We start from the raw sequence: 26,944 nt of genomic DNA on the forward strand, positions 1-26,944 counted from the left end.
TGTAAGGTACAGCACAATACGATGAGGTATACACTTTTTAAACTCCTCAGGTACCACTATTGTAGCTGCCGAAGGGAGTAAAAATCATTAACTTTTGGAGCCAAACACTATTTAAGTAAATTCCCTCCACCACAAGAGCCTCTATTTTAAAAACCTGGCTCAGGACCTTCAGATTAAAGTTGTCCACGGTCTGCAGCAGATCACGTGAGTTAAAAAGAGGGAGTAGCTATGAAGCGCACTAGAATAAATGTGGATTCCAAGTAGGATTAAGTCTAAAAACCAGGAAACTGGACACTACATCTTATGACAATTACTATAGAAAGAATTTGTTTCCGGGACGAGCCCCCACTTTATGTTACGACCTAGGCTAGGCTAGGATTGCAGGTCACAGCATGAAAAAGATGTTTAGATGTCAAATTCGAGCTGAGATGTTGTATTTACAAAACAGTAAAGCATAACAAAACTAAGGCAGTCAAAACTGGGAAGTGCACCTCATATGAACAAATTAAGACACAAAAACCCAGAAACAATCACAAGGTTCAGCTAAGCTGTCAGAATTCAAAAAGCTCATTGCAAGGGTGTGAACTGTTGCGTAAAAGAAGGACAGCTGCCCGTGAATGACGTTTGAATCCTTTTAAAAGACGGAGCTGATGCCAATGGCGGATGCAGGTGGTGAAGATAGTATCAACTCAGCAGGAGGTGGCAGCAGAGGCAGATGAAGCCAATCCCAAACCAGCACTGAAACATCTGCTTTACATGATGGACATGTAGCCACAGCTGTCCTCGGGCAGACTGACAAAAAAAACGTGGCAGCCATTATACTTTTCATCCCTACCCCTAAATTGTGTGCGTTCCCGTGAGGGTAGTGGTGTCCCAATTCCTCTTTCCACCTAGGCGTAGTGAAGAAAAGTAGTGTAGTGGCTATGAATTTGTCCCTACGGATCGAGGGATTTCCAATCCTCACTAGTTGATCTAGGGACAGAAACATTTCCCAGAATGCTTTTCGTCGTCATTTGCGGACTGAATAAAAAAAAAAAGACCTGGCGGACATTTCTTATTTTTTAGTGAATAAAATCAATATTTTGAGTTAGTTTCTGCATAAAAATGCATTTTGATTACATTTCTAGCGAGAAATATATATTTTACTTTCATAATATTGACTCAGTGAATGTATATAATCACTCGCTTGCCCATTGTTGCGAAGTCTTTTTCAAACCTCGTCCAGAATAAAGGCTGATTTATGGTTCCGCGTTACACTAACGCAGAGCCTACCGCGTAGGTTACGTACTGTACCCTACGTCGTAGGCTCTGCGTCGGTTTAACACGGACCCATAAATCAGCTCCGGAGCCGGCAGGCAGACATTTTTTAATTTTCGGAGCAGATTTCTTAAAAGGCGTAGCTACAACTGTTAGATTTCATCTATTAAACCAACATTTATCTTCCTAAATGATTTATTTCAGATAGCGGTAATTCTCAACAGAGCTGCAGGTTTCTCCCCCTGGACGATAGTGCAGGGCGATCTGTACGTGAGCTGCTGCTGCTGCTGCGCCCCGGACCAGCGGCTCTTCTCATCTCCGAAAACATCGGGTCAAATTTCTTAACAGGCGTTATTTGGATAAACTGAGCCCAGGTTGGGGATCTTAACGGTTACTTTTACGCCTGAAAAAATATTAAAACTTAATAAAGTGGCATATTAACAGCGCTACAGCTGAAATTAAAACAGCTTTTGGCTCTCAGCTTCCTGATTTTAGGGGTGGTGCTGAAAGTAGGTGGGTGTATTGGGACACGGCCCTGGGAAGATTTCAAGTGCCCTAAAATCTGTCCCTTCTTTTTTAGGGGTAGTGATAGAAAGTAGGGCTAGTGAAAGAAAGTAGGGGGAGTATTGGGATTGGGCCAAAGAAGGTGAAGTGTCTTGCCCAAGGACACAACGACAGATGACCCAATCCTTTGATCATTGGAGGGCCTGCTCTACCACCTGAGTCACTGCCACTAATAAACAGCAGATTTGTCATTTAATGGAAACTTGATTATCACAATTTACCCACTATGAAGACACACACAAAAAGACTCATTTGCAGCAGATAGAAGAACAAATGAAACTGTTCATTGGTCCATGTAGTCCTAACTGCCATTATGATTCCACATTCTCTTTTTCTGTAATTACCCTCTCTGCTTCCTGGTATGCTTCATTCTCTCTCTGATTTTTTTTCTGCTTCCTGATTTGCTGTACTTTCTCTCAGATTATTTTTTTTATCCTTTGCTAGCTGGAAGATAATCACAAATTGAGGACAACTTCAGTGCTTCTGTATTAGAGACATTAGAAAGGCTTTGAAGTCATGCAGTTAATATTGATAAAGTGAGATAGTTTAGATTAGCACCATAAAATGTAATCTCTTTCCTTTATTTTGCATTATTAAGGTCAAATGAATAAAGCTTTACACTTTGCTGAAATCTTTCAGTTGCTTAATATGGGGACATGGTACAGAGAGAGAGTATTTAATCACATTGCAAAGAAAATTATTCAAAATATATTTTAACGCTTTGAGGTACCTGAATAGAACAAATTGTGTTACTAGTAATTGCTATAATAGAAAAAGACCATTATGTTTTATTGTGTTTATGGAATTACTAGAGAAGCTCAGCTTGAAAGCTTTGCCGAAACTATCTTGTTCTGCTGACATGCAAAAGGTATTAAAGGTCTAAGTCAACTTGCTCACACTTCACAGTTTTAATTAACAACAAGAGCAGTCTAATGCTCACAGCAAGTCCTTTTTAAGTTTATTTACAGATGTGCTGCAGCAACTGTTTATGCATTGTACTTCTTCAGTAAGTCACTTTGCCAGTGCCTCTTGCGATCTGGAAACGCTGTGGGCAAGCGGATCTTTTTGAAGTCATCAATGCATTTTTTTAAATCATCTTCCAAGATTTTCTTCTCCTCTTCTTCCTCATTCAGTCCAGGTGGAGGGCCACCGTTCTCCCTGGCAGCGGCCCGTGGAAGTGTCTTTAAGTTCAGGGTGGTAGGACGCTGGGGGCTCTCGACAGGGGGCGGCGTTGGTGGGGGAGGAGGGCTGGAGGTAGAGGAAGGCTTTGAAGGCAGAGGAGGTGGAGGAAGGATTGGGGGTGATGGAAAAGGAAGGTCTGCGATGTCTACGCTGAGAGGAGGTGGAGGAAGCGTTAGAGGCGAAGGGGGTGGTTTCTGAATATCCTCTGCGGGGCTGCAAGAGGTTTCTGGAAGGCTTTGAGTTCGGCCGGCGCTGCCGAGTTCCACCGTGGCAGATTGAGAGGGAGCAACAGCAGGTTGGGCGGTTATTGCTTCACTGGGAGCTGGGTCACTGCAGGTCACTGCACTGGAACTTGATAATGGATTTCCTGCAGAAGAAAGAAATAATGATGTAAATGAATACAATTATTATGATGAATGAAAATCTGCGTTTTTCATTCTGAGAGGTTGAAGAGTTTAGCTTGGCATAAATCACTGTTAAAGGTCAAACAGCAAGCCGACTGTCCAAATTTCTGTTCAGCAAAGTCACTTGTGCACAAATCATCTGGACCTTCCCCCCCAGGTCCATAGAGCCCCTGCAGTTGACTTTGTGAAGCGGTTGTGACCTCAGAGACAAGCATACACATCTTCAGTCCATTTGAACAGATCTCTGATTCAAAAGAAATCAATCTTTGTTTCTTCCATTGTTTGAATTTGGATCCAAACTATTTTAGCTACCTTCGGTTAACCAGGCAATCTTATTTTAAATCTTTTTAAACACACTTATAATTTCCTCCTGCTTCCTGTTTACACATGGTAGCTAAAGCTGCTCTGGAGCATGTTCCTTCTCTACACATTGTGGTCACCTTTATTTTGTCATTCATCATTTCGAAAGAAGACATATTTCTCAAAGAAGTGCCTCCCATAAATAAGCAGTTGTGAGAAGCAGTTGTGCAGAAATATGATCACATTTCACCCGATTCTCTTGTTTGCCCTAGAATCTGTGAGTAACTCGTGGCTGGCAGAAAAAGAAAGCTACATTATCTTTCAGCTTCACTTTTCAGTTTATGTCTCAGAAAATACAAAAGAAAACACATGCTGACACGAGAGTGTGTTGAGCATAACAGAAGCAGAAATTAGCAAGGAAAGCATGAGAGGAAAATAAATTAGAGATGAGAGGATTGAACAACTGTTTCATTTAATTTTCCAATTCCCCCTCACTTTTGCGTGTATGCAAATGATATTAAAGGGAGTGATGTGATTAAACGAGTGATGTGAAACCTCCTGACCTAAGCTTGACAAACCATTTTTGGTGGTATGTTGATTTTTCATTTTATCTCTGTTTGAGAACAGAGGTTGGTGTTGTGTAACTTTGCAGAGGCGCTTGTGTGTCTTCTGTAAAGGATGCTTTTTGAAAGCCCGTGTAATTGCTGCTTCTCTCTTTATGAAAAACATTTTTTTAGAGACCAGTGAACAAGTAATCAGCCTGTGGCTTCCCTTTGATTTTCACTGCCTTCACGATGGTACACAGCCTCGGATCAGTTCATCCGATCAGAGCACAAACCAGCCGTAAAGAGGATGCGTTTAAAATCTTGTATTTTTCTGCAATCCCTTTTATACCAATACCAGCTCTTGATTACAGAGACCTGTGCATGTGCACACGTTTATCCAAACTTAAAGGAGACCTATTATGGCATCTAATACCTATTTTAAACAGGCCTTGAATGTCTTAAAAACAAGCTTTTGATTTTTTTTGCTAAATAAATTAGAAAATTCAGCCTCTGAGCCATTTCTGCAGCTTCCCAGTGTCTAACCTCCTTATCTATGAGGGATTCTGAGAGGGCGGGGATGCTATGATAATGAGGCACTGTGCTGATTGGCTGCCTGAATGACACGTAGCAGGGGAGGGCACAAAGTGTGGGTTTTTACAACCAACAACAGAGCAATTCGCATGTATAGTTCGAACAGACGCCATCACGATACACCGCTACGAAAAAATGTCGTTACGTAACGACGGGAGCAGAATCTGAACGGCTCGTAGATCCACATCACACTGGATGGCTCATCCGGGCGGCTGTACAGACACTGCAGAATTTGGTTTCTTTCCTCCTTCACTGAGTTGGCAGGCTGAGGGGAGACCACTTTATATATGTTAAAGCAAGAGAAGACATGTTTTTCATAATAGGTCTCCTTTAATGATAGCAAAAACAGTCCGTCAATAGTCTTCATTTATGTACTATTCTTGTGTATTTTCAAACAATTCAGTAATGTTACCCATTTTGGAGAATTATTGGCTTTGTACACTTGATATGTGAACATTAAAACACATCTGAATTTTTTCTCTTTCACTCTTTCAAACTACATTTGTAAATGAATAAATGCACATGACTTCAGAGGTAAATGACGGTGACACTCCTGCATGTGCAATGTTCAAGAAGTACACCATCCAGTGAGTCACAGTCACACAATGTTAAATCACTTCATTCCCACTCTGTGTGAAGCAGTCACATGCAGTACAGTACATGCTGTTTCGGTATACGGAGCAGAGAATCTCCCTCACATGCTTTTATACATGCCGGTACAATGTGCAACAAACACTGATAGAGATGTATTAGCCAACCACACAAACACATAAGGGCCTGCAATCCCCTGCTGGGTTTCATCAATACATCAACCTGTCTTATATAACACCAAAAGCTTGTTGTGCCACACAGACGGGGCGCAGATAACTCTCCCACTGACTTGGAGGTCCAAACACCTCAAAACGACAGGGTTGCTCAAGATACTGTGTGTGAGCAAGTGAATGTTTTCCATGTGTGCTAGATCATGCATGCATAAACGTGCGAGCGCCTACTCGGTACGTAGGTGTGGTTGTGTGTGGGTAGTGGTGTGTGTGTTATCATTCTGGGCATATAATGGTATTTGAAACAGGGACAGATTAAGACGGAGAGAAGGAAAAGAAGGTGCAGGGGAAGGAGGGGTTGGATGAAAGATGTGCTCCTCTTTGTGTGCCTCAATGTTAGGTGCATTCAGTGTCTCTCAATATGACTACATGTGTTTCGAGGGCTGCTTGAACGTGGGAGTATGGGGGCTTAACAGTGTTGCAGGAATAATCCACTGGGGGGGATGGGTTTCATGCTTCCCTCCACTGTTAAGCCTTTTGGAAGAGAACATCTACAAAGTGCACTCAACTCTTTTCCCTGGGCCACTTCTCCAGGGATATATGCAGAAGCTAAAGTATTTTCACACACCCATTCCCCTCCCTCTCTCCCTCGGTTTCTTTCAGCTTCTCCCATCTGTTTAGTGTGACACATCTCTTCTTTGCCATCATTACTGCTGTGATCAAATTTAATGTGTGACTGTTGTCAAGGTTTAGTACCTCTCTGTTTGAAAATGAGTCCTGTGTACTCCCTACTGCTCTCATGAAGCAAGCAAGTACAGTGCTCTCACACAAACTAAAGAAGACCGTTATATTAAATCAAAATGAATTTGCTGTTCTTTTGGAAAATGTTTCAATAGTTTAGCAATTTAATTCTAATTGATATAAAAACTGTCTAAAAAAAAACTAATCTAATGTTGGGGTTCCCTAAATCTGCATTTTATCTGGCCACCTGAGGGAGGAGATTCACATGATTGCAAAAAGAGGCAATGTGGTTTACATTTGATGGTCTCAGTTGCTAGTTTCACATTGTCTTTGTAAGAGTATAATGAAATCCACAAGCATATATGTGATGAAATGAATCTAATTCTTGTTCTCGCCATTTTAAGATGACAGCTCGAGTTCAGCAAATATTGACAATCCAGGGACGGTACATTTCTGTGCTGAGGCAGAACAGATTTTAGCTCGTTGTCAGATACATAGGTCAATGTCAAGCTTGGTTAAAGGCATTGTAATCAACTTCCACCCATATGTCCATTAACCATTTATATAAGTTCTGGTAGAGGCAGCCTAAGCAGAGAGGCCCAGACCTCCTTCTCTTCAACTCTTAAACAAGATCCCAAGATACTTTAACCCCTCTATTTGAACCAGCACCTAACTCCTAGCTGAAAGATTAAGAACCATGGTCTCACATTTGGAGACATTAATTCCCATCCCTGCTGCTGACAGAAACGTGCGTGCAAACCGCTCCAGTAAGAACGAAAGTTGCAGCTCGATAAAGCCATGCAACTCTGGGACCAGAGTAATAGTTATATATATTTAGGGCCCGAGCACTACAGTGCGAAGGCCCTATTGTATCTGTAGGAAACGAGGAAAAAAAAAATGAGGAAAATAAAAATGAGAATTCCTACAGATACAATAGGGCCTTCGCACTGTAAGTGCTTGGGCCCTAATTAGAAAGATGAAGCTGCAAACATGACAAAAACATGACAAGGCACGAAACGAAAACAAAGTGAATTTTACCTGCAATTATATGTATATATATATATATATATATATATATATATATATATATATATATATATATATATATATATATATATATATATATATATATAGTGCTTTACTTAAAAATATCTTAAAAATACATTAAAAAGTAAAAGAGTTGAAAAGCAGAAATTAAAGCCATAAGTTAAAAAGAATAAAACAAATGAGATGCAAGTAATAAAGGTTGCAGTGCATTATGGGAGATATGCCTCAACGTGTTTGGTTCTAACTCCAGGCACAGAAAGTAACCCTGGTGACCTGAGGGCTCTGGTTGGTTAATAATGGACCAGGACATCAGAGCTGTGTTTTGGCTCTAGACCATTCAGAGATTTATAACCCCACAACAGGGTTTTAAAATCTATTCTGTGACGGACAGAAAGCCATCGTAAAGATCTAAGAACTGGAATTCTGTGGTCCACTCTCTTGGTTTTAGTGAGGACTCAGGCAGCAGCGGTCTGAACTAATTGCAGCTGTTTGATAGATGCTTTTGTGAGACTTGTGAGAACAGCGTTACAGTAGTCCAGTCCACTGAAGATAAAATGATGGACAAGTTTTTCTAAGTCCTGCTGAGACGTCAGTCCTTTTATCCTCTCCTCGACATGTTCTTTAGGTGATAATAACCTGACTTCACTACTGTTTTAATGTGGCTGTTAAAAAATCATGTCTGAGTCCAAAACCCATCCCAGATATCTGGCCTGGCTATTAGTTTTTAGCTTTACTGCTTGAAGCTGAGTGCTGACTTTAAATCACCCATAATAACTGCCCGGGGCCACCAAAATGACTATATCAACCCACTGGCTGTACAACAAAATTCTGTCAAAAAAGGTTTCCTTCCTTTCTTTTTGTCACTAAACTGAATCATAGTGGGGAGCCTTGACAGAGTCCAATTTCCAACCAGATTGAATCCAACCTACTACCTTTACCACAGCCCTAATTCTTACTTTGTTTCTTTGGGGACCGACTAGCCCATAACAATAGAGTACCCCAATAAAGTACCCAGAGGAACACCATGAAATGTGTTCTTAGAGTTCACAATGGACATGCAACTTGGTTGGGCCAACTGCATTGTATCCACCAGATGATTTGCAGTAGACTTAATTACAACAATACATGGTTAATGCCCTTTGCTTGCCTAATCAACTCACTCCATTACGTCACAGAGTGCATTCATTTTACACCTGATCTAAAACTCAATGAGGCACTGTTTAATGGCCTAACTCCACAAATTGGCCCCACATACATCTCAGTCTTTTTAATTACATTTAATAGATTATTGTGCTCTATGTACTCTATGTTTCTACGTAAGTCATTCAATTTGCTCAGTTTTGGATGTCATATAAAAAAAAGTTACTTTCTGCAGTTCCTCCTGGTTATTCCAAACTAAAAAATAAAAATGAAAACTGAACAAATGCCATTCACACATCTTTTCAGGTAGAATAATGTCCTATTTTTTTATATATGAATCTTTTTTCAGCTGCTGAAAATACTGCAGAAAATGTTTATATGTCACAATTGCTTTCAACTTTGTGATTTAGAAAACAAAGGAAAAAAGAACAACAAATTTGAATATTTCACTATTATAGTTGTATGTGTCAAGAACAGTTTACCTTGTGCCTGTTCAGACTCATGTAGAACACTGAAGACATTCAAAGCACTAATATGTAAAAATACCTCAAGCTTCAAAATCATTTGGACAACCCACAGGTCATTTTCTTTCATTTCTCTTCCACCTGTTTAACTCCTACTCTGGCATTACGCAACTGCAGGTGAGCGGTGCATCTCCCATGGCAGGTGCTACTCCAAGGATGCACTGCAAAGGTGCTAGGAGCAGAGCTTGGCAGATTACTACTCGCTACTGAGGACGCAAGGCCCTGCAGCAGGGGACTGGTAAAACAAGCTGCATGGAGACAGAGGCTCAAGAGCAACTGGTGAAATATGAAAGCAATACCTGTAAATGGGACTATGAAGTAGGCTAAAGGGTAGCACAGCCAAGTTAACTTGTCCTTCTTTTTTTTAAGCCAGCTTTAATTCACTGGAAAATAAACCAGAGGTGCTTCAGTTAAGACTGAGGTCACACATCTACAGTGCCTTGCGAAAGTATTTGGCCCCCTTGAACTTTGTGACCTTTTGCCACATTTCAGGCTTCAAACATAAAGATATAAAACTGCAATTTTTTGTGAAGAATCAACAACAAGTGGGACACAATCATGAAGTGGAACAAAATGTATTGGATATTTCAAATTTTTTTAACATTAAAAAACTGAAAAAGTGGGTGTGCAAAATGATTCAGCCCCTTTACTTTCAGTGCAGCAAACTCTGTCCAGAAGTTCAGTGAGGATCTCTGAATGATGCAATGTTGACCTAAATGACTAATAAATGGAATCCACCTGTGTGTAATCACGTCTTCGTATAAATGCACCTGCACTGTGATCGTCTCAGAGGTCCGTTTAAAGCACAGAGAGCATCATGAAGAACAAGGAACACACCAGGCAGGTCCCGGATACTGTTGAGTAGTTTAAAGTTTAAAGCTGGATTTGAATACAAAAAGATTTCCCAAGCTTTAAACATCCCAAGGAGCACTGTGCAATGATAATATTGAAATGGAAGGAGTATCAGACCACTGCAAATTTACCAAGACCTGGCCGTCTGGGCAAAAATTTCAGTCTCTCAATGTGCAAAACTGATAGACATAGCCCAAGCAACTTACAGCTGTATTCGCAGCAAAAGGTGGCGCTACAAAGTATTAACTTAAGGGGGATGAATAATTTTGCACGCCCAATTTTTCAGTTTTTTATTTGTTAAAAAAGTTTGAAATATCCAATACATTTCGTTCCACTTCATTATTGTGTCCCACTTGTTGCTGATTCTTCACAAAAAATTACAGTTTTATATCTTTATGTTTGAAGCCTGAAATGTGGCAAAAGGTCACAAAGTTCAAGGGGGCCAAATACTTTTGCAAGGCACTGTATAGATAGAAGAAATTCCCTGTGAAACTCCTTAATATCATTTTGTAGAACTTCGCTTTTCAAATCAACACCTTATTTCTTGATACATCAGAAAGGCAGCTCTTGTAAGGCAGATACAGGTAGATGCAAGAGGGTTAAGAGCCCACAGTGGTTCACCTCTGTTGCCAACCTGGGGACTTGAACCTGTGTCCCCCAGGCCCAAACCCACCTCTGTAACCACTATGAAAGTGACACAACTCCACTTGATTAGATGTGCATTAGTCTTTATTAATATGTTGGGTACATGAGCATGGATGGGACAAGAAATTCAATTAGACATGGGGCGGTACAGGTGGACTAAGAGTGGAGTAGATCAGACTCTCTACCGGTTTATTGTGGTGAAGAGAGAGCTGAGTCAAAAAGCAAGGTTCTCCCTTTACTGGACAGTTTTTGTTACAACTCTACAGTCACGAGCTGTGAGTAGTGACTGACAAAATGAGTAGAGTCTCTGCTCCTCCACATAAAGAGGAGCCAATTGACTCAGTTTGAGCATCTGGTTAAGATGTGTCCTGGACATCTTCCTGGCGAAGTGGTCATGTCCAACCAAACAGCACTTGAACATGCTGGAGATTTGCCTGAGAACGGCTTTGCACCGCCAAGGAAAAGCTGTAGAAGGTGGATGGAGAGAAGAAGGTGTGGACCTCTTTGCTTAGACTGCTGCCCTAATGACTAGAATTAATAAGCATCTATAATACTCTCTCAAAAGCCCTTAATAAACCGGTGGATTCTAGCCCTTTAATTTCTATTTTTGGTGTACCTGAAGATTTTAATAGTTTTACTATGAAGGAGATTAATATAATTGCTTTTTCCTCTCTTGTAGCTCGTAGACGTATTCTACTTCAATGGAAGGACCAAAAACCTCCATCTCCCAACTCTTGGTTGAAAGACCTGATGTCATTTTTATATTTAGAGAAAATTAAATACGGTATTAGGGGTTGCTCTGATAGGTTTTCTTATATTTGGGAACCTATTCTTTCTTTTGTTAATTCTTTGGCATCCTTGGAAGATTAATTTAATCTGATTTAACTTAATTACAGGGAAGTATGATATTGCTAACCATGTCAAATTTTTTTTAGGGTTATTATTATTTTAATTTTTATTTATTTATCTTAATTTGTTTTCTTAATTTATTTTATTTTTTTAATTTTTTTGTTGCAGCTGTTTTGTGTGTCCTGTATTTTAGTTTATTACTTTATTTTTCCTATTATTATTGTCTTCAGTCAGAGTTTGATTGGTAATCGGTACTTACTTTGGGACCTGTTTATAATTACGTATTTTGCAGTGTGTGTGTTTTGGGGTGTTTGTTATGTTTTGTGTCCTTATTTTTTTTATTATTATTTTTTTTTTAATATATTTTATTTATTTTATTTTTTTGTGTGTGTGTGTGTGTGTATGGTAAAATATAAAACGGGGTATTCTGTCGAACCCTTTAAAAGAAATGTTTATTGTGTAAAATAATTTACATGGATTACCCAATAAAGAAACATGTTTAAAAAAAAAAGAATTAATAAGCATAACTTAACTGATGGCTGCTTAGTGTCAAAGAGCTACAGTTACTTCAAATAACTAATTTTGAGATGACTGCTCTGTTGGAGCAGTAACTTATGAGATTCATTTTCTTGTGGTATTTAAATGTGTTAGTTGTTGATTTGATGGCAGATTTACCATGACAGCAAATTAACAGTGGTCTTAGTGTTGATAATTGTTTACCTTTCTGCTAACGTGGCCAAGGGCTCAAAGCTGTGGCTGTAGCTAATTCAGTTTATGCGTATACAGCATATGAAGCGTGTGTACACATTCTCATCTGGTGGTAGAGGTCTACTATCGGACAGAGAGACGAGCTGCAGGAGGAAGTCTGGAATTATTCATTCATTTATTTTGCCTTTATTTTGGCACATTTCTTCTTAGTGACACTTTAAATGCTACTCAGGAACAGCTGCAGTATGACTGTGGTGTGCATTTTCTTTCACTCTTTAAAAAGCATGTAATACTCAGTTACACCGTTTCAAGAGTCATTTGACATGAATACCTGAAGAAATTACCAAAGCGCAGTGTAACTGTCCAATAATAAATACACGAACAGCTCGTCAGTTACCTTGAATATGACCTGGTCAGTCAGCCTGGGGGGGAGTTTTTAAAATTCAGCGGCTACTGCCAGGTGTTGTGGCCCTAGGATTGGGAGATTGGCAAACAAGAGGACATCGTCATCTCCATGGTAACGCAACAATGATGTGCAGGAGCCGAAGCTCCATATGCATAGTGATGTCTCTCAGACTGAATGTAGCATTTCATATGAGCCTATACATATAGTTCCTGCTGTTTTTAAAGGCATCTCAGCCTGTGCGTTTACAGCACTTGCAGCGTGGTTTTATAGCTAATCACAACACATTCAGCTCACATCCCCAGCAATGTTTTTACAAAATGATCTGTGTGGTGCCTGATGACAGTGTGAGTGTCACCTCCTACAGTTTTCTCATTCATTGTCTTTCCATCTTGCAAATACATATTGGGGCATAATGAGAGCTTGCAATAATCTATTCCTCAGACGAACTTGACATGCTGGCGAATAAGCACAGTTGCCCATATCAAAATCTCTGGAGTGCACTCACAGGTCTCTGAGCAATTATAAATCTGTCATTCTCCATAATGGAGAGAAAATATCTATCGTAAACAGTTGGAAATTGGAGGGCTGTGGGCAAGTATGAAAACCAGAAAAGGGGAAGAAAGTTTGAGAAAAAAAAAAGAAAAAGAGGTTGAAATAAATTTGAGAGCAGGCCAATGATAAATAAGTCATATTTTTATGTTTTTTATTTTTGCAAAAATAAACATCTAGTTTAGGTATCCTGCTTGTTCACCTGCACCACATGCCTACTCTGTGTCTTCGCCTTCTGCTGCTTGGCTTCCAACAGCCCATAACCAGCCTGCCTAAGCAACCATTCTGGCATTAAACTGTCCCTGCAGCCTCCCCGCCGCCTGCTTCTCCTCCTCTGCCCGCTTTCAGCCGTGGTTCCCCACGTCCTGAACTGTTGCAACAAGGACAAGCCTGGCTGTTGAGATTACAGATGATTAGAGGGACAGATTAAAAGCCAAGTCTCCAGATGGCTAAGGTGAATCTCATCCCAACAACATCTCTGACAGGCAATAAACCCACTGATATACATAAGATGACAGAGACTGAGAAGCTGCTTACTAACAGATGTCCCCCCATTCTGTCTCAGTGATTTCATGTAATTAAGAGTCAAAGTGGCCTCATTTTCTACCTTGCGATATCTGTTTGGGTAGAAACTTTGGAAACTAAAATGTCATCGATTTAAACATTTTAAGGTTTAGTTTAGTCACCTATAAGAGCATAAAAAGGTGGTTTACCGGTGCAGAATAGGAAAGCAAAAAATAAAACCTACAAAACACGCTGTGCCCTTAAATGTACCATCAGAATATTTTGTTTCAAATGTCTAACCACAACAAGGAAATCAGAAACTCAGAGGAATTTTTAAAAGAATTACAAATTATTAGTATTATTATTTTGTTGCAGAACGTCTGGCAAGATTAGCAGCATTCAAACGGGTCTCCTATCTAGAAGCTTCTGGCACCAGTCTGCCGGTAGCTTCTGCCACTCCTCCAGGCTCTTTGAAGTCTGCATTAATCCTTTAACCAATGGTGAACGCCTGCTCACTCTAAAGCATTTTAAAGAGGATTTAGGTTGGTATTCAGGCTAGTTTACGAAATTAAGTCAGTTCCATTTTCACTATCCTTTTGTGCTCTTAGTGTTTGGCTCAGTCTGTTTGTGCTGCTGAATGATCGAAGACTTCCTTCATTTTAATTTTTCTCCACTGAGAAACACATTTTGGTGTGTACTACCTTTGAAATCGTCTCCATTATTTATTCATTGTTGATACATTCAGTGTCCACAGTACTAGAAGTAATAAAGCGGCTTCACAGCATGACAAAACCTGCACCGTGTTTTACTGTAGCCAGGGTGGACATTTTGTTGTAGGCTTTCATCTGTCCAAATGATCCCAAAGATACCAAAAGAGAGGCTAGAGAATAGAAACCACATCTGCAATATTGCTCCAAGTCAGACCGAAGCAGATTCAGTGTCTTGTATTGATTTCTTTTATTTTCTGCCATCTGATCTGGATTTGTAGCCATCTATTATGGTTTTTATCTTAGTACCCTGTCCTGTTTAACTTTGCAAAGATATTTTGTGTGATGTGCTTTCCATTTGTTACGGAAACTCAACATTTCCACCAAGTCAGTGTCCTACACTGAAAACAGTTTTCATATTCCCAATTCACTGGTTCTTTGTGGCTCATCTGACTGATTGAAATTCATGTGCAATCTTAATAAACACATGTTAATCCTAAGATTTGGTTGGGTTTTTCTTTTTTGCCTGCTGTTTTCCAAATTGAATGTAGAGCAGGGGTGAGCTATCCTGGTCCTCGAGGTCCAGTGTTTTGCATGTTTTAGAAGTCTCCCTGCTTCATCACTCCCTGATACAAATGACTGTCATTAACAGATTTGCACAGGCCTTGATGACAAACTGATGATGACCATTCATTTGAATCAGATGTGTTGAAACTGGGAAACATCTAAAAGATTGCAGGACACCGGCCCTTGAGGACCAGGATTGTCCATCCCTGATCGAGACCAGTGTCCAAATACGCAAATGTCCTGCACATCAAGTATGGGTCCCAGAGCCGTGACATTTCTCACTGACGATAATACAAGGATTTCACAATCTTTGACGATAACGTTGTGGTAGTTTTAATTGTTATGTTCTGTGATTTCAGTACTTCTGATGTACTCAAACCACACACTTCACTTTACCATTGTCGGAAAAATAAATACCAAAAGGAAACACCTGGAAGAACATCTTGCAGCTAATTAGATTAAAAAGAAACGCGTCAGTGATGCGACTGGGAAGAAAAGGAGCAGACAAACTCCTCTGAAGCACAAGTGGAAGACGTTTACCAGCATCTACTGTAAGAGTTGTGAAACACTTTCAAAATAAAAATTCTTCTCAGTAAAATTGTAAAGGCATTGAATATGTTATCATCTACACTAAATGGTACCATCAAAAGCTTTAAGGACTCTGGAGAAAATCAGCATTGTTTATCTTCAGGCTCTTGTTGCTCCTAAAACTGTTGTGAACATTACGGCATGAGCTTAGAAATGCTTCTGGGAACATTTGTCTGTGAACACAAAGCTTTAGCCTGCATTCGTGAAAGGCACAGGAAACTATCACTCAAAGAAGAAGCCTTTTGATCGAGGAATGCTCACCATCTGCTCTGGACCAAATCTCACTTAAAATGGACCGAGACAAAGTCAAAAACTCCCCTGTGGTTAGGTGCATCGAAATTTGAAATTCTTTTTAGAAACCATGAACCCAGCGTCCTCCAGATGAACGAGGATAAGGAATGTCTGACTGGTGAGCGCCATTCAGTTAAAAGAAACAACCAAAGAACATGTATCTTTGTTGGTATGGCAGACCAATGGGCAGATTACACATCTGGAAATTAAACATCAAAGCTGAAAGGTAAATAGTGGTTTTACGACAAAGTATACATCCAAACAGACATCTTTCTCTCAGAGAAGGCCTTGCATTTTTCAGCAAGACAATGTGGGAGTATGTGGTTCAGTTTGGTCATGCTGCCTCAGTCTTATATCAGACAGGAATGGGACAACATTCCTCTCCCAGAACGCCAGCAACTAGTTTTCTCAGTATGTGGACTATTATACTGTAAAGGAAGAGAAGCAAAAATCGTTCATTCTAACTTTTTTAAGATGTTTCTTAGTGCATCTTAGTTCAATTCTGTGTCGCCATACTGCACCAGGGTGTTGCGTAATAAAGTATTACAGAGATGAATCGTATTAGGTTGTGACTTTAGTACTATTCAGGGCTCCTGGACCTCTGGTGGTCCTAGAGGAATGTGACCAACATGCTCTTGAGCTGGTACCCAGAGAGCCCTTAGATTATACCGGCAGAATCGGGGTGCTATTACTAATTATAATGAATTAAGTGCCATCTTTAAAATGCCAGTTGCATCAGAGTCTTCAAGGGGAAGTTTAACAGACTTCCAACTGTTTAATCTGTTGGTTATTGCCTCAGCTTCAACGCTTCCTTGCTCAATCTTAAATATCTGTTCTTTTGTCTCCCCTTTCCTGTCCTTCACATTGCTCTTTCTTCTTCTCTCAGCCTCCGTGCACAACATTCTCACTTGAGTCGTCCTTCCCAGCCATGGCATTTTTTTTCTACTTTTCCTTATCTCCCAATTCGCCCCAGACACGTTGACTCAGTTTCTGTAATTAAATTCAGGCTGCCTCATTCCCATCCTACTTTTGCTCAGTGCTTTCACGCATCCCTCAAGCGCTCCTTTTATAACTTATTCAGGGTTTTCTTTTTGGTTTTTTTTGAAGGGGGGGGGGGTCTTAAAAGAGAAAAGACAGTTAAGGGGGGTAATAATGTGAGGAAATAAATTGGACAATATGTTGATGTACTTTGGTAATAGAACAAACTGTTTGTCTTTTACCTGTGTTGTACCCTACGGTATGTGTAAGCCCCCCTGAGGTGACAACTACCTCTCAATTTTAAGAGGCCAAAGGGTTTTTTGTGACAGTTACTCTCTGTAAACTGTGGAGCTGTGTCAGCTGAGCATGTGTGCCCATGCTGAACGACAGAGCGGTCCAGTGGTAATGGTACACATCTGGCTCAAAGCCTGACTCACTATAAATATCCAAACACACAATAAAATAAAGACCCCTCAGGGCCGTGCTACTGCACTCTCAGTACGGGAGCTCATGCAGCAGCGTGGACAGACTGTCATTGTTGCATAGAAAAGCTGGAGTTCACATACGCTTACATCAGCGTGCCAATGAGCAAACACACACGTGTTACATACTGACGGAGAAGACAGAGGTATACAATGTGCTCTTTCCATTTATTCTCTAAATATTTCCAGCCCGCAAGTGCGACACCCAGGAACCTGACATTAACAATTGTTTTCTAGATTAGCAGGTGCTTTTAATTGCCGTTGAGAGAAGATGATAGAGATAGCTACTGTGTTTACCTGCAAGTCCTTTTTAATTGTTCTCAGAAAAGACTGAAAATAAGACAGTGCTGTACATCTTTTCCAAGCAACCTCCCTCCTTTTGTGCACGTGTGTTTTTTGTATTTGTGACAGATCAGGTTCAGGGACGCCAGCTGCAGGCTCAGCATGTTTGTGAAACAGGGAGTGGACCTGGTTCACTGCTGCTGCCAGGCCCAGCGCTGACCCATCTGAAACAGCCGCCCAAATAACCCTCCGACCTGTCCTGCAAAAATCCACCTAAGCACAGACATCCATCAGTTTTGAGGTACAATTCATGATTTACCCACAGATGAGACAGAAAAGGATGTTTTCTTATTGTTTTAGCATCAGTTTTCCCTTTTCTGCAGATTTTATGAAAGTACCGGTGGATTTTAATCTCAACCACACTGAGAACATGTGTTTATATTTAACAAAAGAAGTGAGTACACCCCTGTGATTCAAGACTTTAATATCAAATGATCAGTGGTGGACAGTAACGAAGTAAATTTACTTGAGTACTGTACTTAAGTACATATCCAGAGGATTTGTACTTTACTTGAGTATTAGATTTCTTTGGTACTTATTACTCTTACTTGAATACATTTCCAAGACAAATATTTTTACTTTTACTCGAGTAAATTTCTAGGAAGGCTGAAAAGTACTTGTTACTTTCAGGTCTGCTCTTTTTTCTTCTTCCCTAAAATCCTATTGGACACAAGCTGTTTTTGTCAAAGGAGGAGACCTATCACAGTGCACGCTCTCCACTGGGATGTACGTAAAGCGGAAATACGTCAAGCCTCCTCAAAACGATATCGCCAAAGTAGCCTGCGTTTGTCAAGACAGAGCCGCAACAATTAATTTAGAAAAAATATAGTAATTTACTGATGTGGAAAATAAGAAATTTACTCTTACTCTTACTTTTACTTAAAGTAAATTTAAAAGCATTTACTTTTGGATACTTAAGTACCTTTAAAAGCAAGTACTTTTCTACTCTTACTCGAGTAATATTTTGACTGAGCTACTTTTACTTGTAACGGAGTAAATTTTGACCAGTAGTATTTGTACTCTTACTCAAGTACTGGGGTCGAGTACTCTGTCCACCTCTGGAAATGATGCAAAGCTTTTTCACCCTTCAATAACAGCAAGATTTTTTGAGTCTTTTCAAAAGCATCAACAAAGAAAAAGTACAACCTCAATACCACAAAATAGTTTCCAAGGGAACCAAAAACTACTTATTGAGATGAAAAATGAAAAATTACGGTATATTAAAAAAAGTAGAAACTGGACTTCAGAAGGTAACATTGTTGAAGGGATAACCGGGAATAACCAGGTGTAGTTGAATGATTCACACAAATCACAGCTCTAGTGGCTTTCTGAAGCTTGTAAAAAGTCAGAAAGTGTTAAAGCCTCAACATAACGTGAATATCTATGGACGCTGACATACGAGTGACAAAAACGCTGTTTTATTGCTTTCATGCTCGAAACCATGAGACTCTCAATAAATATTTAAAATCTTTTTTTTACTCAGATAAGACCAAAACTACAAGTTTTCCCTTTGATGGAGTTCTGTATGTTTGAAATGAACATGGCCAAGGACACAGCTGTTGATTCAAGATCCCTGCTGCGAAGCATGGAGGTGGGAGTGTGATGGTGTAAGGGTGCAGGAAAAAACAAAACATGTGGTCGAGATGTCATTTATAGATGAACAGAACTGTGAATAGAAATGCAGAATATATTAAAATATTAGCTCATATTCAGTGTGTCTCCAAAGGTGTGGCAGAAGATTGACTATTTCACAGTGAAGATATTATAAACATCTCAGCTAGAATTTAAAAAGATCTGCTAAAGAGGGAAACGCGAGGACCTGGCCAAGCACATCACCCAATATAAATGGACAAGGACACTTTCAGGGAGTTTTAAAGGAAAACGAAGAGCAGCCCTGTGCTGTTCAGAGACAATATTTCCAGAAATGATCACGGCAGTGTCCGCCATGAAGGCGTAGTCTGTCGTCAAAAATGTATTAAGGATTGTGGAAAAAAAGAACAATTAAAAGATTTGAATCTGCAATGAAAGATGCATCAATCTTTGTTGGAGGACTGGTATTTTTAAGACGATAAATAAAACAATTTAACAAAGGAACTCACATGTCGCTGTTCAGTTTAACGCTAATGTAATTACTGTGTGGTAATTAGAAAATCTGATGTGTTTTACGTGTAATTGTTGGTCTAACACAGTGGTTTCATCGCCTCTGTAGAGCAGGCGTGTATCTGGATCTCTGAGCGCTGATGTGACGGCGCAGCCTCACGAAGACCTTATCAGTTAAAATCCTGAACATTAACAAATACAAGGACTCCCGGCGCTGGAGTTCTTGAAGAAGGAAGATCAGATGAATCTTTGTCAGCTAATTGCTTTCCAAGTGTCTTCTTGTCTCAGCACAAAACATTCTCCTTCGCCCTCCCACATTTTCTAATCCACTTTTCCTTCGACATACAAACATCCTTCTTGTTCCATCCCCCCTTTCCTTTTTCTTTCTTTCTTTCTTTTTTTCCAAACACAGGAAGTAATGTCCCTGCTGGCTAAGAGAGAGACAGGGATCAGTCTGAGAGAGAAAGGGCCTCAGACCAAGCCATGTTGTCATGTGAAGCTGCCCACAGAGACAACAGGGCTGCAGGAAACACAACATGGGTCAAAACACTGCCTGAAGGGGGGGGGCACACAACAGGAAAGCTATTTTGATTTTTATCAATACGAAACAGTTAAATAATTTATTGAAAGCTTTGATCTATTATTTTGATTTATCAAAAGACAGAGAAGCAAATTTTTCATGATAAAATATCTTTATTGTAACACTGTGGATACAACAGGCATACGACTATGGTTACACAGCTTCAACCTGCTTCCTTAATGGCACATGAGCAGGAATGCTACACTTTTTAGCCACAAGTTTCACAGCAAATATTTAAATATTTATATGTATATTTTAAAAAAGCAGTATTTCATCACAGTGTGGCCTTTTACTCTGCTGCTGCTGCTGCTGTTCAGTGTCTGAGTGTCAACACTTGTCACACACCTGAAAAAATCTGGACAGGGGTTTAGGACACCGACCCGAGGAATTCTATGCATGTGGCATGTCTCCCCGTGCATGTGCTAATGGCCGGTCTTGGCGCTCCAGTGTTACCGTAGCGAGCCGGACGACAGTGGCGTAGGAATGCTGCTCTGTGACTGTGTTTGGACACTGCAGGCACTGCATTGTCCTGGTCTCTGAGGACTTGTGTGCTTGAAAATACATTTTATCTGTTATGTTGGAAGTGAGCCACATAAATGTTTCACAATTTTGTGGAGCTCATTAGCAATGCTTTTATCTAGGCCACCCTGAGATGAGGTTTAGAGGTATTATACTGAAATAATATGCATTTGATAATCTTTTAGTTAAAAAAAAATATGACTCCGGGTTTATAAAATAACATTTGATTGCCTCACATACATAGACGTAACCCCACTTGTTTTTCCAGGTGTAATTTGTAACCGCTTTGATGTCTGTGAGTGTGCTCAGTTAAAATACTGTAATATATTGAGAACAGGCCAAAAAAAAAGAAAAAAAGACTCTAATCCTGTTGAAATGGGCAAATTGTTCCGCTGCTGGAAGTCTTAAACACTATAGTAGTTTAACAGCCCTCCCTCAAATTTGGATCCAATCTTCTTCGCAATTTAAATTATGCAATGAAATTGGGTCAATTATTGGCAACAAAATAGGGGTTTTGGAATACGCTTTAATGGGGCTTGTTATCTATGCATGTCCTCGTTTTCTATCTTGGCTCTGTATTCTGGTCAAATGTTTGAAACACGACCGGGCTGAAGAAGACAAAGAGGGAGAAATGTGGAAAAAAGAAAGTCAAAAATGAGATGAAAGGACGAGGGAGGTGGTGCCTCAGGGAGGAATGCTGAACATTTAATAAGAAGTAGTCCACTACCAAGGACCTTCCCTTCAAAGGAGAACGCTCTGATTACGTTAACTTGTGATTAAGCTGCACTGTCTGTGTAAAATATAAAAATGCTCCTGCAGGTGCACGAGGGCATGCGACAGTTTCCTCAGTTTGTGCTCATTGTCATTTAAAAGCGAAAACCCATTTAGTTATGAATGGAAAATACACCCAGGATAGAAGGAAATCATCTTTTATTTGACAAATAACTTTGCTTTTTGCTGAACACTGTTGAATCCAGTCATCTACACCTGCAGTGACACACTGCAGCAAGTTTAACATATTGACTCAGATGTCAACAGGACTTCATCACACTGAAACACCACAATGCGACTTCTGGACAATTATTGTCACTGTCAGACATGAAACAACAACCTCAAGACTTGTAACTCGGTTGGAATCCCTCACCCCCACTGTGCACAGCGTTTCTCGGGCCAAATTCACTATTCCTTTGGCAGCCAGTTCCTAATCATGCTGCAGCATCTACATTTTGGACAGCGTCCTAACTGTATTTGCATTTTCTGCTGGGTTTAGACGTCTTCACCTTGTGTTTTAGTCTGAGGTATATGATGTGCCGATCCGTCCTGAGGTTGCATCTGACTCACTCGTGCAAACTGACCTCCCAGTGCCCTTGCTACAGTGGTGAGAAAACAATTGGCTTTGCCTGGCTATGGCGTAATCCTACCAGCTCATGTGGCTGTTCACTTACAGTGAGTGAGTCCTGTATTCAAATATGCAGCAGCTTTAATTAATACTGAACCTTTGTATTAAGAATAACACAATAGATCATACTCAACGCATTATCCATTACGGTGACTAGATTTCTTACTTTTGCAAACATCAGGAAGTTGTGGTGTAAGCCTACCCCTATAACATAACAGAGCACTGTCAGAGAAGCACAATGACCCCAATCCCCCCCAAAATAAAAACTATTTTGTCCTCAGTGTTTTAAAATACTGATTAAACCATCACACAATCAACACACACACCTTTTTTTATTATAAATTATTTCTGTGTATGAGTTCTGTTGATATTAGAACTTTTTCATTAAAGCCTTCTGCCTATTTCACCCAAAATCAGTGACCTTCTGAAAAACCAGCCCAACACTCAAGCTCTGCACCCCTTTTCCCTTTCAAAATAAAAAGCTGATTACATTTCTTCTTCTTTTTTTTGCTCTCTGTGGCTGAATGAACACTTGTTCCTTCCAAACAGCAGCTGACCAGATCATCTGTGACAGACTGCCAAGCCACATGGTGCATGTAGACATTTCATTTTTTTTAAAGTGGAGGAAATTAGATTACATTTCTATCTTGTGTTGGGGGCTCCTTAAGTCCTTCAAGGCTGATAAGATGTCCAATTATTTGGTAATTTAGTTCAGAGGAGCAGGAGAGGGTCCCATCTGCTTGAAGAAGCAGAGAAAATATAGCACTGTACATCACTGCAACTCTTTCAGCCCTTTCCCTTATGCCTTTATGACTAGTTTCATAGTCATACAGACACACTTGGGCGCTTATTTAACAAAGTTAGTTCCTGGGTACAATATTGTGCTTCATCAAGGCATATGCAATATATAGAGATATATATAGCGTACAAAAGGAGAATAGTACATACAAGATATGAATCTCGGCAAGGAAAGGTTCAGGGTTGCTGTGGTTGAGTAATGGCGACTACAACTATGGAGCAGAGACTTAAGAGAGAGCAAAAAGCGGGACCTGAGGATGTGGGGGTGGATGTGGGGTTGGGGGAAAAGCTGCAGATGAAACCTGCAGAGAAGGTATGAAGAGTCAGACCAGCGACCGGGAATTGTTCATAGGAGGAAAGCTGGAGGCTGCAAATAGAGATGGAAGGGCACGACATCTATGGTACATCTACCGGACCAGAAGCCATCAGAGAGGGACAGACAGGATGGCTGGAGGCTGGAGGAGGAGGGGATGAGGGTCTCTTGGAGACGGGATAAGGGGACCGGGGGAACAAAGCCAATAGTCTCACTCACGGTAGAAAACATATTCAGTGTAGCTGGTCCAGATCTTGTCGTCTGTCTGCTCATGGGCAAAGGCGCAGGTTCCTGTGGAGTTGCAGGCCACCATGTGAAAGCCAGCATCTGCCAGCTTGTCAAAGGCCTGCTCCAGGAAGGTGAACTTGAGATAGTAGCGGGACGTGTAGCGCTCAGGGGGGCGGTCGGGATCACGGCTCTCGTTCAGCGTTTCTCCAAACACCTCCTTGGCCAGGGAGGTCTTCCCACACACCATGATCCGTGCCACCCGCCGGAATTTGGCATCGGTGTGGCTGTCGCGGCCCAAGGTGTACGAGCCCCGATAGCCAATCGTGATGAACCCTGAGCGTTTGCCATCCATCCCCCCTGGCACCAGGCTCGCACAGGCAGCGGCAGCGGCCCCGAGGGACCCCAGGTTACGCGCCGTGTCAATCCCAGGAGACGAGTCCTCCGGGTCGCTCTGACACCCCTCGTCGCCGAGGGAGTTCTGCTTGCTGATTTTGGGTGTCAGCATCTTGACAAGCTCTGGCAGGTTGAAGAACTCAGCCTCCCTCTGGAGACGTCCACGCTCAGGGAAGTGGTCTGGGAGAACCAGCTGCTGGTCCCGCATGTAGTCCAGGATGTACCGGAACAGGAAACCATCCCGGTCAACAAAGAAACGCCCTTTGGTGTCCCTGGCCAGTCCTTTGGCTGACTTTCGACTGAACATCTCCCACAGCAGAGAGTCCGGCACACTTGTGAGGGTGGAGTAGCGGGTGATGTAGACCTGTCCACCAACATTGAGCTCTATGATCTCTGGGAATGGGGCTTCCTCCCGAGATATACCACTATCTGGCAAAGCCATGGTTCAACCCTGTGGCACTGCTGCACTTGGTTGAAGCTTTTTTTAAAGTGTCTGCTCTCAAGGAACTGCAAGACTTCAGGGTGATGTGGCCTGTTGCGTGTCAGACTTTCACGTCCTGCAGGGAATCGACTGGATCAGTAGAGCGGCTGAAAGCTGCGCTGCGCAATTGGACTGTGCGCATAAAAAAAAAACACAAAAAAAAAACATGCATGCAGCTACAAACACACCCTCTACTCTATCTATAGCGTTTCCCCGGAAACTGTTAAAGCATAGCGCAGATTGTTTCAGGCACCTGTGAACGGACCGCTGTGGCCACGTCCTTTTACGCACGGGTTGGATGTATCAAATTGCAGTTGCATCAAATTCTCTGGACATGAAACAGAGCAGGTTGCACAAAAACAGCTCGAAGCGACTTTGTCTTCCTCTAATGTTGATCGGCTGCCATGTTGCAAACAGGATCAGGTGTCCCAACTTCAATTAGGCAATCCATAGTTGGTGAGAGGAACGGGTTGCTCGTTGCTGACGAGCCACGAGCTGACGACGATCTTGAAGATGTAGTGAGACACGAGGAAGATGAACAGAAATATCTCCGCTTTCTCCATAGCCTGAAGGTTGCTGATTTGAGAGAGCTTTGTCACCAGTTTCCAGCCCCTTTTACTCCAGCCTGGTGCCAGACTGATCCCCGACTGCAGCCTCGCGCAGGACAGACGGCGTTTAAAGCCTGAATTATGGTTCCCCGTTAAATCGACGCAGGGATTACGGCGTAGGTTACGCGGCGACGCGCACCGTACGGAACCTACGCCGTAGGTTCTGCGTCGGTGTAACGCGGGACCATAAATCAGCCTTTATTCCACGCCCACTCGCGGTGACGCGCCTCTGCCATCATCCAGGTTAAGATAACAGTGTGAAAAGGATTTTATTTTATTTTGGAAGGATGTGTTGTTTGGTGCTTTTGACCATGTAACAATTAGAACAAAGCCAAAGGAAACGTTTATTATTAATGTGTTAATTATCCTCGCAAAATTCCACATCCACAAATCTAAATTCTTACGCAAAAAACCCTCTTTTTTACTTTTCATTGTGAACTAAAACAGTATCTGGACTATTATTAAGTTTTCTAATAATTCAAAGGCAATTAAAACCATAAATGTATGTAAATGTTTTGGCTTTCTGTTATAATTTCATCCCCCCTGGCTGGTTGTAATGTGTTGTGCTTTTTGTTTTGTTTTTTATTTGAGTTGTACTCTTTATATGTTATAATTCGACGTGAATTTGCATAATGTGAAGTTTTTTTTTATCATTGTTATGTTTGCAATTGTTAATAAAAATAAAAAATAAATAAAAAAATAACAGCGTGAAAAGCATTAACCCTGCAGGACCTTTTCCCTTTATACTCAGAGGAGTTAGGCTAATGATGTTTGTCAGCTTTGCACAAACCTGAACTGAAATATTCATTCTCCTCTGTCGCTCTCAATTGTAAAAAAATAAATACATAAATAATGATGATCTAAAGCAATCTAAAAACAAAATTGTTGAATTGTCCACTTCACGATTGGAGTGTCATTAAAACTCATCCTCAAACTTAGAAGTGCGTTTTTTTTATTTGAAAGAGTTTATTTTTGAGAACACTCACTATCATCAGTGTTGCACTGTCTCCTAAAAGGGTGGAAACAGCGACATCTAGTGGCTGCGCCAGAGAACCAGATTTCTCTTGCAGAGAGCGACAACTTGTGCTTCTTCTTAAATGTATCCAATTAGTTATTCCAGCATTCTGATTAAAGTTGTGACATCGCTAAATTAGATTTATTTTTTGCATAGAAATGTGTTTCGTCCTCATCGGTTCACTTGGATGTTATGGCCTCCCTAAGTGGCCAAATATTCATGAGCCCGGTGTGATGCTGCTGCAGTACTGCAAACTCAGCTGCTGAAGGAGGAAGGTGTCTGCTGCTCATCTGAAAGCTGACTTTATCTGATTTAATCGTTTGAAACTTCACACCTCAAGGTCACATTTTTTTCTTCTGCTTTGTCATGATGTGAAAGTTGTCTTATTTTAATTCTACTCCTAATAGCTCTGAAAACATGATGGAATTACATTCAATACATTTTTTGATTTTTTGATTTTAATACATGTTTCATTAGAGGCATCACTGAAGATATGGATGTCACTTTACACTGGTGTTCCCCAGTCTAGATGTTTGATGCCCAATCCCCTGATATTTCAGATGTCTACCTGCTCCAACACGCCTGATTCAAATCAACGAGTCCGACTTGTGCAGGCTTTGATGACAAGTTGTTCATTTGAATTAGGCATGTATGAGCAGGGACATATTTGTGTGTACATATATATATATATATATATATATATATATATATATATATATATATATATATATATATATATATATATATATATATATATATATACACACACATATGTTTTTGTGTATGTATTTTCTATAATTAAAATACATATATTTCCTATAATTTTCTTTCAGATTAAGGTTCATCAGATTTATCTTTAACCATACTAATAGGACGGATGAGTGGGCCAGAAACTGTCAGCTTTTGCGCTACACCTCCCTCTATTTTCTGTTCATGGTGACCTTTTTCTGACTCATCAGCATCATCTCCACGCATTGATATCCCTG

At 40.7% G+C, this 26,944-nt stretch overlaps 1 protein-coding gene across 1 annotated transcript; it reads right to left on the reverse strand.

The window, feature by feature from the left end:
* Window positions 1–24,972, reverse strand: kctd12b (potassium channel tetramerisation domain containing 12b). The gene is made up of 2 exons (XM_061725072.1): window positions 23,453–24,972; window positions 1–3,370 (listed from the first exon to the last, which is right to left on the reverse strand). Exons 1-2 carry the CDS (start codon window positions 24,294–24,296, stop codon window positions 2,808–2,810), a joined length of 1,407 nt encoding a protein of 468 aa, XP_061581056.1. The 5' UTR covers window positions 24,297–24,972; the 3' UTR covers window positions 1–2,807.
* Between the last annotated feature and the right edge of the window lie 1,972 nt (window positions 24,973–26,944).

This window comes from Cololabis saira, chromosome 7, assembly GCF_033807715.1.
Source record: "Cololabis saira isolate AMF1-May2022 chromosome 7, fColSai1.1, whole genome shotgun sequence".
Lineage (NCBI taxonomy): Eukaryota > Metazoa > Chordata > Actinopteri > Beloniformes > Belonidae > Cololabis > Cololabis saira.